Source organism: Myxine glutinosa, chromosome 4 (assembly GCF_964187855.1).
Source record: "Myxine glutinosa chromosome 4, kmMyxGlut1.1, whole genome shotgun sequence".
Lineage (NCBI taxonomy): Eukaryota > Metazoa > Chordata > Myxini > Myxiniformes > Myxinidae > Myxine > Myxine glutinosa.
Genome location: NC_136264.1, coordinates 79,242,724 through 79,255,641, shown reverse-complemented (window position 1 = coordinate 79,255,641; position 12,918 = coordinate 79,242,724). Strand labels below are relative to the sequence as shown.

Below are 12,918 nucleotides of genomic sequence, written 5' to 3'. Positions count from 1 at the left end.
AACAGCTCGCTGATTCGCTCAGAGCGATCACGTGATGTTCCATCCCCGCCGCTAGACTGATTCGCTCAGAGCGATCACGTGATGTGACCATTGCCATTCACTCCACAGAGGTGGAGATGCAGTTACCGGGCGCCATCTTGGTTGGCATTCGATGCTGGGCGATGGTGATTTTCCGTCACACCTTTGCACGTAATTCAGAGCGAAAAGCGATCGTGTTTTGTGTCGATTTTTGTCGATATGAATTAAATGTCTTTGATAGGGACCCCTGATCAAGAGAGGGTCTTCCTCCAATGGGGGGTACAAATCCATGTCCGCTATTGCAAACATCACGGGGGTGTAGAAACACAATTAAATAAATGAACAGGATTGTAACTAATATATCAAACAAGAGTACAAGAACCACCCTGTAAACCTGAACCAATATTTTGCCATACAATGGTCATGTATACCTGCATTCTGTTTGAAGTGTCATATCTGATAGATTTTTATTGACAAAAATACACATTTGGTATCAGATGAAAGGTATTTTTATGAAGAATGTCCAGACATTTGTTATTAATGTCAATCAATTCTAGTGCGGCTGGATTTGAAATATTAGTTTGAATATCTTAGTCAGTGTTAGTTTGGCACAGCGAAACATGGGGTACTAGCAGAGGTACCCGGCTTTGCACGGGAGTGGGAGGAGGAGGGGAGGGGGAAGAGGAGGGGAGGGGAACGGGGGGGAGGGGGGAGGGGGAAGCGGGGGAGGAGGAGGGGAGGGGGAAGAGGAGGGGAGGGGAATGGGGGGGGAGGGGGAAGGGGGGGAGGGGGGGGAGGGGAAGGGGGGGAGGGAAGGGTGCGGGGGTGCCCAGGGGAAGAAGGGCCCCTCCCCTCCCCCTCCCCCCCCTTTCCCCTCCCCCCCCTTTCCCCCTCCCCCCCCTCCCCTCCCCCTTCCCCCTCCCCCCTCCCCCTCCCCCCCTCCCCTCCCCTTCCCCCTCGTTCCCCTCCCCTTCTCTTCCCCCTCCCCTCCTCCTCCCCCTTCACACCAGGGGGGTTGACTCAGCCTGTCATCCCACCGAGGTCGGAAGTCGGAACTCATTGTCGTCAAATAAATGTAGCCTGTATGTTTCACTCTTTGTCACATGCCGTTGGTCCCATGTCAATCGGATGAAGTTGAAAAATTAACGTTACGAAGGTTCTCTGGGACGTACTGATACCGAATAATGAAGTTGAAAAATTAACGTTCCGAAATACGCTAATTACGCTAACAGAAGCGCTGGAGGGAGCACTGCGCTCCCTCCCTTAGATTCCCTCCCTCTTCTGCTAGCGCTAATTACGCGTAACACACTAATTTTAAAACCCGAAGTTTTTTTAATTTTAAGGTGTGCTGTAGTCAGAAGCGCTAGAAGCGCTGCGCTCCCTCCCTTCGAATCCCTCTCTCTTCTGCTAGTGCTAATAATACGCTAATTTTAAAACCCGAAATTTTTTTAATGTTTATGTCTCCGTGACATTCCTGGGACCATCCCGAGTCGAACAGTACTTTCCGCTCGCAAATCCGTCCACGGGTTCTCGAGATCTTAGAGATCATAGATAGATCAGGATACAGACACAGAGGCCAACTCTACTTTATATATATAGATAGCTATTCGACTTGATTTTTGAGGCCAATGGTAACACTAAATTTTAAATATATGCCATTTATAATGACCAGCAGATAATTACCTTTCAAATGATATATAACTTATATAACTCAGACAACATAACGACACAGAAAAGATATATTTTAAGGGTACCATCAAATATGTGTGAAAAATGAATAGTAAGAACCAGTTTATTTACTGTTACCAGTTGATTTCATGTTGAGGGGACCCTAGTGCTTCAAAAATATATGGGGTGGTAGAGTTGTGGGGGGGGTGCACGAGGACCATATCTGGCCCATGGCCTACATGCAGTGCCTATACCTCGGTCATGCTTCCTTGGACAATGAAGGAAATTATAACCATGACGCTGTATTAGCAGCAACATTGAGTTGAGTGAGGCGACAGCCACATTGAGTCGACAGAGCAAATCTATAACCATACTGAAAATTTCATTACAAAAGCAGAGACTAGCCAGTGTTAAGTGAACACGTTTTTTTTTTTTAAATATGAGTTATAAAAAAGCCACTTCGATGCAGGAAGAAACAGAGTGAAGAAGTATTATATAATTAAATTAATGAACAGGATTATAAATAATTAATTGATATATTAGTTACAATCCTGTTCATTTATTTAATTGTGTTTCTACACCCCCGTGATGTTTGCAATAGCGGACATGGATTTGTACCCACCATTGGAGGAAGACCCTCTCGTGATCAGGCCGTTGGTGCTCCTATGGTTAGCAGCGAGTGCCCCGGAAGCATTGACAGAAAGAGTGGCAATCATATGTGTGGGAAAATTGCATGCTCAGTCAGGGTCGCCCAGATAGCTCAGGTGGCAGAGCACTGGTACAGTTCACCAGGACTGGTACGGACCTAGGTTCGATTTCTTGTTCTGGGCATGTAATTTTCCCACATATGTCAATTAAGTAATGATATGCGTTTCAGACCATGATGCTGGTGGAACAGTCAAGATGCTTCATCTCAACGATTCATGATCATTGAAAAATTATAAAACGGATAACAGACCAAGGACCTGTTGTTCGAAACGTTTGCCATGATGGCAAACATGGAAAATACCACGCATCTCGCATGTGTTATAATGAGGTCCCAGTAAAACCACTTCAGCAGTGGGGAGACAAACAGACGGAGGAAAGGAGGCAATGTAACCAATTTCACGATGTGTTGAAAAATAATATCAATTCGAACAAAAATGGCACTCGGGAGAGTATGTACCTTCACCAGGCTGAACATTTTACATTTTGTACCCCACTGATAGGCCGGATCTACATCCGCACCTCAACAAAAATGGAATCGGCTTGTTCTCGTCACCGAACCAACTCGCCCACCTAGTTTTGTTTCACCTCGTTCACAACATTATGAGAAATCATGCTATATATCGTTTTTGGCCCCATCTCGCAATGGTGAAGGATCACTTTAGTTAAAAAATTCTCATATCCTGATTCAGATCTTCACCAAAATCTAATCAATTTGTCCTTGAGACTCCCAACCTGTCTGAACAAATTTCGCCCAATCCCTACACAATTTGAGATATCCTGCTCACAACAAATAAACACAGACCGACAGGGGTGAAAACATAACTTCTGTCCACCATAGATGACGGAAATAATAACGATAATAAAAAGAGACCAAAAGAAAGATCGGAATTAAAGGGAAAGCAAGAAATAAAATTAACAATACAAAATAATAGCAAACAAGAACCTAAACACCGATTTACAAACAAGAGTACAAAATACTTCGCCATGTACAGTATTTGTTTTTCCTTTATTATCATTCTCTCAAACAACACTCCAGCTAAACCTCAACTTCTTGGAACCCTTTTCTGTCAGCAATAAAGGTAAACCAAGTTTAATCACGATGCACAAAACAAGCATTCAAAGTGTCAGCTCAACAGTAAGCAAAACAAGCTTCATTGGTAAAAGCAAAGCCTCGCAGGCTCAAAGATACTCACTTTCCCAAAGTTCCATGTTTTTATCTGTTGAAGTTCCTGAAGCAATTGCATATCAGTGCACAATTTCAATTTCTCTATCAGTGCACGGCAATCAGATGGCTGGAGAAAAAAAAGAAAAGACGTGTTGGAACCAATTAAGACAGTCAAATGAATTTCCTCTCGTAACCGTCCGTCGTAACGTCTCGACCGTCACTTTGCCTATCGGCCGGCCTCGAAGACCGAAATTGTGTCGGTTACCGATCCTTCGGGTTCGGAACTATGCCACCCTAGAGTCTTAAAACGATCATTCATTCAACAACAACCATTTAAGTGTCTAAGGTTCATTCTGGAGCTTCTATATAAAAGACAAAAAGAATTATGATACTTTGGAAAACTTCAACACAAATATTTGTTTTCTATCCAAGATTGAGACTCATGAAAGAGCATTCAAGGGTAACAAGGCAACAAACTGACAAGTGGCAGAAGGGAATGAATAAGCTTGGGAGAAAAAAAAAAAAAAAAAGAGGGGAGAAGAGGAAACAACCTCAGAGGTTGGAGAACAGGTAAGGTAAGGTAAGGTTGGAGAACGACAAGATAATCTTCAAAGGACAATAGAATGGACAAATTCACAATATACGAGATTTTATATATATATATATATATATATATATATATATATATATATATATATATATACATACACAGACTTGGCATTTAATATGGAATATTTTTTTTTGTGGGGGTGAACTTACTTTTCAAGATGACGTAGAACCAAAAGTTCATTGGAATTATGTTGAAATTATTCTAGATTTTGTTAATGTGACCTTTAAAAGAAACAAAAACCACATTTGACATTTCGAAGCAAATAAATCGATCCTTGAAAGTGATGTAAACCGATATCGAACTCAATTCATGGACAGTACTGTGTTAAACTTCTGTACGTTTTCCAGAAGTATCTCTTCATTTTACACACGAGCCAATTTTTTTTTCAAAAAAAGCAAAAGTTAAATCATGGCTGGGATTACGGACAGTAAAATTACAGTTCAGTACTTCGTGTAACCCCCACGAGCATTCAGGAGAGCACGTACACGTCGAGGCATGCTGTTCACGAGATTTGCCAAGGTTTGGACAGGAATCGCTTGCCATGCAGTGACAATAGCCTGCTGCAATTCACGCACAGTGGTGGGCTGCTGGACCAAGTTGTCGATTTGACGCGTTAATTCTGCCCACAAGTTCTCTATCGGATTCATATCCGGGGACATGGCAGGCCACTCCATATGCTCGACACCACTGTCAGCAAGAAAGTGTTGGATCATGCGAGCACGATGAGGCCGTGCATTGTCATCTTGGAAGACAAAGTTTCCTCGAAAGGCTGCACGAGGAAATGGAAGCAATGTTTCTTCCAGAATGACCCTGTACTTGAACTGGTTCAGGTTTCCATTCAGAACAACCATGTCAGTTTTGCCCCCTGCATGAAAAGCAGCCCAAACGGTCACCCCACCACCTCCAGCTTGGACTCTTGGCACTATACAATCTTCGTTGTGGGCTTCATGCACTTGTCTGCATACTCGGACGCGGCCATCTTGACAATAGACCAGAAATCTAGACTCGTCACTGAAGGTCACGTGATTCGTGTCCTGGCTGCCATTGACAGTGCTCTCTGGCCCATTGCAATCGGCGCTGGCTGTGTTGTCTGGTCAGGCGTGGCTTTCTCAGGGGACGCCTGGCACGATAGCCTGCTTGAACCAGTCGTTGGTTGACTAGCCTTCTGGATACAGGCACATTTGTCAGTTGCTGCCACTCAGCCCCTAAACCGATTAGCTGACTTGGTTACGGCCATTGCAGACTAACCGGTGCAGCTGGCGATCATCTCTCCTTGTGGTTCTGCGTGGATGTCCTGGCCTCGGTATTGGAGTAGGGACACCCCTCTGAGCATTTTCGTTTCAGGATCTTTGACACCTGACCTTGAGTGATGCCATACTGCCAAGCAATAGCACGCTGTTTCATGCCGGAATTTCGTAAAGCCACCACTCCATAACAAACAGCATTGTCAAGTTGACGGACCATCTCCAGAGGAAGCGGCAATAACTTTTGTAGACGTGCAGCAGTTGTTTTCCACTAATACAGAACCCAACAACCCTTATATACCCGATTGTGAAGCCAATCGTCAAATGTACCTGTCCTTACATTTTGTCACGCCATCTGTGATATTATCCTGTTATTGACTTCTTGCTGCAAAAGACAGTGACATGGTTCTTTTGACAAAGAAATCACCGAAGCATAAAAGAAACTCACCAGATTGATATACTGAGTTCAGAAAGTAAACCGAAGTCAAGAATAAAAAAAAATATTCCATATTAAATGCCAAGTCTGTGTGTGTGTGTATATATATATATATATATATATATATATATATATATATATATATATATATATATATATATATATATATATATATATATATATATACATATATATACATATATATATATATATACATATACACATATATACATATACATATACACATATACATATATATATATATATATATATATATATACATATATACACATATACATATATACACATATACACATATACATATATACACATATATATACATATATATACATATACATATATATATATATATATATATATATATATATATATATATATATATATATATATACATATATATATACATATATATATACATACATATACATACATATATATACATACATATATATATACATACATATATATATACATACATATACATACATATACATACATATACATACATATATACATACATATACATACATACATATACATACATATATACATACATATATATATACATACATATACATACATATATATACATACATATATATACATACATATATATATACATACATATACATATACATATATATATACATACATATACATATACATATATATATATATATTAGGGTGGTGCTCAAAATAATTTTTTAAAAATATTTACTGGGACATGGCTTTATGTTGTTCCTTTTGTTCCAAAATGAAAAGACACCAAATATGAAAGCAATCTGATTTTATTTAGGGGTGCCACATCAGCCTTCAAACTAAAGGTGTCTACAAAACTTTTCTATATATGGATCGAAAGCAAAACCAGAAGTTTGTTTTATGAAAATCCACCCTCCACTCACTTTCTTTGTATTCTAGCAAACACAAGTTACAATAGCTGCACAAATAGCACTATATTGCTATGAAAACTCAAATTCAATGATAACAATCCAAATGTTGTTCATAAAATGAAGAGACACCATATCACATAATATTAAAAAACCCAAATATAATGAGAAATGTAACTCCTATTTCTGGGCCTGTTTCACCACTGTTGCCTTCTTGGCATCGGGGTACATCTTCCTGTGAGCAGCACCAACTTGGAGCAGAGCTTGCTTTTGCTCTTCATCCTTTGTAAGGAGCTTATTGTAGTCTTGTATCAATGCGACACCCCTTTCTGCCCTGTCGTTCACCACGACTAAGCCACTGGCGGCTTTCTTTGCTTCCTGAAAGCTGGTTTCTTGCTCCGATGAACCAGGATCCTTATCCATCCAATCAGTTGGGGTCCCTAGGATGCTGAAGAAATGCTTGGTGTGTTTTGTTATGCGGCCAGCGATTGACAGGGCGGTTCCTCGTTTGATAGCTGGTCTCTTGGAGAGGGGTTTTCACCGTCATTTTTCAATGCTTCAATCATATTGATCTTGCTTTCTTTGTCAATTCTGGTGTCAAAGAATGCAAATGCCACTAGTACTGGGCTCATGTACCACGTGTGGCGGCCAAGTGCCTTCAAGGCTGCCTGAGCCATCTTCTGATTGATTTGTTCAAACTTTTCCAACTTCTTGAAGAGGTTAATGTCATTCAGGGGAGCCTCAATAGCTTGTGGAGCCCGAAACCAAGCCTGTACATACACAAGGCAGACAAAAATGTTGAAGGCTCGGAGTTCTCTCGCCTCTCGAAGTGTCAAGTGGAACTCTGACCGAAACATAAACACCTGTAGTGAATATAGTGCTTTTGCCATCCATCTGGCTCTGTGCATTGCTCCTGGAGCCATGATCCGGATTCCACGAGGTGGGATTCCTCCCATGTAGATGACAGTCAGTTCTAGGAGTTCACGATAATCATCTCGTGGCTGCTGATCTTTCAAACACACAAGAACGTTTTTGCTTCCAACACAGTGTCTACAGATCCCATTGAAGCCTTCCTCTCTGAGAATTGATCGTGAAGAAACTTCCTGTCCTCGGGGTTCGTGATTATGGCCTCCGAATCTGCATGCCTAAGATCAAACGTCTTCTCCAAGGAGGCCTTGAAGGATGCTTCCTTTTTCTCTTGGGTCGCACCACCCCGCTTTGCACCTTTTTGGAGGCTCCTCCATTCTTCATATAGCCTCTCCAAACGATGGATGCAGTGCTGCTTCGTCGTTGTAGGTAGGTGAGCTTTTTCCCAGAACTTCACAACCTCTTCAATGGTGAGGGTTGCACTCTCCCGGGCAGTGCGATTCTCCTTCTTCAGGTGATGGAAAAACAGGACAAGAGATTGATGCACAGTCGGGAGCTTGGCACCTTTGATGGCATCTCCAGAAGTGGACCCAATGATATACACATTATCCTGAGCCCGAGTTTTCAATGAAACACTGGTACTAGCACATGCCATATCTGCAAAATAAGCAAGAATGTGGGTAAAATCCTGTTAATTCTTACTCCACAGGGTCACTCTCTACAAGAGCCACAGTCAATAAGTTAGGCCTACATATTGCACACTAAAAAAGCGTACCCCTGACCCCAGGAACCTGTACAAAACATGCATGAAAATTGCCCAGATAGTGATCATAGGAAGTCTCAAAACTATGTATAATATATTGTATATATAAAATGTATAATGTGTATTTATGTATATTTATTATTTAATGTATATTTACTATATATTTATTTTTAATATTATATTTAATGTATATATATAATTATGTATTTATTTTGTGTATATACAGCCCAAAAAATGGGAATTCCTATTTTTGCATGGGGGAAAATTCATCACTGATGTGGCACCCCTAAATATTATTGGATTCCATTCAAATTTGGTGTGGTTTCCTTTGACACCAAAAGGAACAAAAATAGACCATGTCCCGGAGAAAATCTGCATTTTGCTTTTTTGAAGCCCACCCTAATATATATATATATATATATATATATATATATATATATATATATATATATGAATCAGGAATTAAATTCCTGCGTGGGGCTAGTGTGAAAAAATTCTGACAACCCGGGACTCAAACCCAGGAACTCATCACTTACGCGGTAACAGCCCACTGAGCTATTAAGTCTCCGGGATATCCTCAGAGATTTCTCAAACTAAGACTGCGAGCTTTATAATGGCCGAATATATAATAGACAAATATATATATATAAAGTAATGACTTGCGGTTGGGATTAAAATCAAATGAATCCATTTTTAGTTCTCCAACTTTTAATGAGCAAATAAACAACTGCTCGACGTTTCGATCAGCAACACGGATAAACGTGCATCCACTGACCTTTCTCAAGAGTAAAGCAAAAACTCTATACCCTCCCTTATATAAGGGAAAAAGGGGTGGGGACACCGAAACCACCAATCAATGCCATTCTGGAACAACTCGTGCCATTCAAATTCAAACCTTAAATCAAAACCAAAACCCTTGAACCAACTGAAACCACACATTGGGATACTACATCAAAATAACCATTAAATCACACGTTGAATCAAACAAAACGTAGCATAATTCAAATAAATCGATGAAAAATAAACATGATTAATTGCTTCAAGTGATGCGGAGAAAATATCACAATGATGGAGACATCACTTGAAGCAATTAATCATGTTTATTTTTCATCGATTTATTTGAATTATGCTATGTTTTGTTTGATTCAAAGAACGGTTTTTTGATGTAACATCCCAATGTGTGGTGTTGTGGAAGGAAATTAATTGCGTACATAATTTGTGTAAGTTAAATGGATTTCCTGGAGCCTCGACCTGTTGTGGAAAACACAAGTTTAAATTACTTACTTAAGCTTCATAAATGCATATAGTGATCAGCTTTAATTGTGTTCTATAGAACTTACTAATATAAGTGCAACTATTTACTCAGTGCGTTTCATTGACAGGTCATAAATTAGACTAAAGGCAAATGGTTGCTGGAGCAACCTGCCTGCTCAGAAAAGCTTCCCGCCGTTTGTAACTCTTGAAAACTTTCTTATATTGGAGAAATGAAGGCCAAATCCATGTTGCATGACGTGCTCCACACCTGGTGCACAATAATTAAAATTACAAAGCATACTTTGTTTTCCAAACGGACTGTAAAAAAAAAAAAAAAAAAACCTTTAGAGGCCATTTTTTCCCCGCAAGCGGGGGTTGGCCTTTTTCGGGAACTGTGGTTGTTGTTGTTTTTCGGTCCCCTTTTTGAAGCAATTTTGAAGCAAAGACTGTATGAGTTCGTAAAACTTTAACCGTATACTCAAATGGTTTGGACTATGGAACAAACATTTTATTATTAGTAATATTTTGTATAAGCCGAGAGAAAGTTTCTAAAACTACTTTTTTTTAATAAGTGTTGAGCTCCATGCAAGGTCACCCAGGACACATCCCATTAACAAGATTAGATTGCGACTTAGCAACTACATTGAAGGAGTGCTGTTCCTTTTCAAATTCTTCCTAACTAATGTACACTTTCTTTCCTTTTGACACTGGAATTCAGCACAACACATGCATTGAGATTGTATTCCTCACAATAACTGAGAATTGTATTTTGTGTAACCCAAAATCTCTCCCAAGATGAAAGGAATGGACAAAGCCAGATTCTTCGTGACATTTCCTTCATTGTTAATTTGTAAAAGTTTCTTGAATCTCTTGCAACTTTTCTTATCTCGTCATCCTCGTCCTCCTTTCCCTTTCCCTCTTTTTCTCTCTCTCTCTCCCTCCCTCCCCCTCCCTCCCTCTCCCCTCTCTCCACCTCCCCACCTGAAGCATCATCCTCCTCCACCTCCCCACCCCTCACCTCACCTCCCCACCCCTCCTCTCACCTCCACTCCTCTCACCTCACCTCCACGCCCCTCCTCACCTCACCTCCACGCCCCTCCTCTCCTCTCACCTCACCTCCACACCCCTCCTCTCCTCGCACCTCCACACCCCTCCTCTCCTCGCACCTCCACACCCCTCCTCTCCTCTCACCTCCACACCCCTCCTCTCCTCTCCACACCCCTCCTCTCACCTCCACACCCCTCCTCTCACCTCACCTCCACACCCCTCCTCTCCTCTCACCTCACCTCCACACCCCTCCTCTCCTCTCACCTCACCTCCACACCCCTCCTCTCCTCTCACCTCACCTCCACACCCCTCCTCTCCTCTCACCTCACCTCCACACCCCTCCTCTCCTCTCCTCTCACCTCACCTCACCTCCACACCCCTCCTCTCCTCACCTCACCTCCACACCCCTCCTCTCCTCTCACCTCACCTCCACACCCCTCCTCTCCTCTCACCTCACCTCCACACCCCTCCTCTCCTCTCACCTCCACACCCCTCCTCTCCTCTCCACACCCCTCTCCTCTCACCTCCACACCCCTCTCCTCTCACCAACACACCCCTCCTCTCCTCTCACCTCCACACCCCTCCTCTCCTCTCACCTCCACACCCCTCCTCTCCTCTCACCTCCACACCCCTCCTCTCCTCTCACCTCCACACCCCTCCTCTCCTCTCACCTCCACACCCCTCCTCTCCTCTCACCTCCACACCCCTCCCCTCCTCTCACCTCCACACCCCTCCACACCCCTCCTCTCACCTCCACACCCCTCCTCTCACCTCCACACCCCTCCACACCCCTCCTCACCTCCACACCCCTCCTCTCACCTCCACACCCCTCCTCTCACCTCCACACCCCTCCTCTCACCTCCACACCCCTCCTCTCACCTCCACACCCCTCCTCTCACCTCCACACCCCTCCTCTCACCTCCACACCCCTCCTCTCACCTCCACACCCCTCCTCTCACCTCCACACCCCTCCTCTCACCTCCACACCCCTCCTCTCACCTCCACACCCCTCCTCTCACCTCCCCTCCCCTCAGCCTAGCCCCATTCTCTTTTTCTTCACAGTATAAGAAAGGCTGTGCTGCACAAATGCTTCAGGTGTGCAGGTGTGCAGGTGTGCAGGTGTGCGTGTGTGCGTTTTTGCCAAGTGGTTTTCTGTATTCCTTTGATGTATATCTTCCTTGTAACCTAAGCAAGGTCCTCTACGTTTCATTAAAAATCAGTCGATTGTCTTCTGAACAAGTTTGGACATAAATTTTTGAGTGTCTATCATTCAAGGCTAATTTAATTAGTTCCACATCAGTGGTTTCAGTTGGTTCAACGGTTTTGATTTATGGTTTGAATTTGAATGGCATTAGTACCAGAATGGCATTGATTGGTGGTTTCAGTGCCCACACCCTTTTTCCCTTATATAAGGGAGGGTATAGAGTTGTTTTGCTTTACTCTTGAGAAAGGTCAGTGGATGCACGTTTATCCGTGTTGCTGATCGAAATGTCGAGCAGATGTTTATTTACTCATTAAAGGTTAGAGAACTGAAAATGGATTCATTTGATATATATATATATATAAAATAAAAACGCTTTCAAGATCACAGATCCACTCCCACCAAGCACAACAAAATATATAGGTAAAGTATATACTGTACTAAAATGACACATTTGATTTTTATACCAACATACCAACATTTAACCACTCATCCAAACTCCCTCTCTTCCTCACATGACACAATGATTAAAATTGTCACCATGCCAATTGTCTGGGTGTTGGTACCTCTCACAAGTCATGGCACTTCAGTGACTCCATGGGACTGACTCACTCAGTCTGTAAACTTTCCAATCCGGATTTCTCCCAATGGCAAATCCTCCATTCTGGACTTGGTGATGACAAACTTCTCTGCCAATGTCTCATATTCTTCCTCTATTCCAATTGGTTCATCTGATGACGTGCTTGTGAGGGTCAACATCTCTTTGGCCATTCTCAGAGAACAGCTTCAGTGCCGGCGAGTCTGGCAGTTCACTCAGACAGAATGGCAGGGACAGCAAGCAGCCAATTGCACTTCACGTCTGGTCTCCTATATCTACCACCCGATATTAACTCGGCCTGGGAATTCTTCAACAGAAACCAGCTCTCTCTCTTATGCTGAGATTCTTCCCATTTTGCCTTCAGTTACCATAGCACATGTTACACTGAATCCTGTCATGAGGCAGTGGCCTTAAAGTTCTTCCTGGAAGGA

General features: G+C 42.3%; 1 protein-coding gene across 8 annotated transcripts in view; it reads right to left on the bottom strand.

Moving 5' to 3' along the window:
• The window catches only part of HUWE1 (HECT, UBA and WWE domain containing E3 ubiquitin protein ligase 1), a 334,325-nt gene that overhangs the window by 301,798 nt on the left and 19,609 nt on the right, over positions 1-12,918 (bottom strand). For all 8 annotated transcript variants that reach the window (XM_068112748.2, XM_068112754.2, XM_068112750.2 and 5 more), the window contains exon 3: positions 3,588-3,686. In XM_068112748.2, the coding sequence (XP_067968849.2) occupies positions 3,588-3,686 (99 nt within the window). The remainder of the gene's footprint in view (positions 1-3,587; positions 3,687-12,918) is intronic.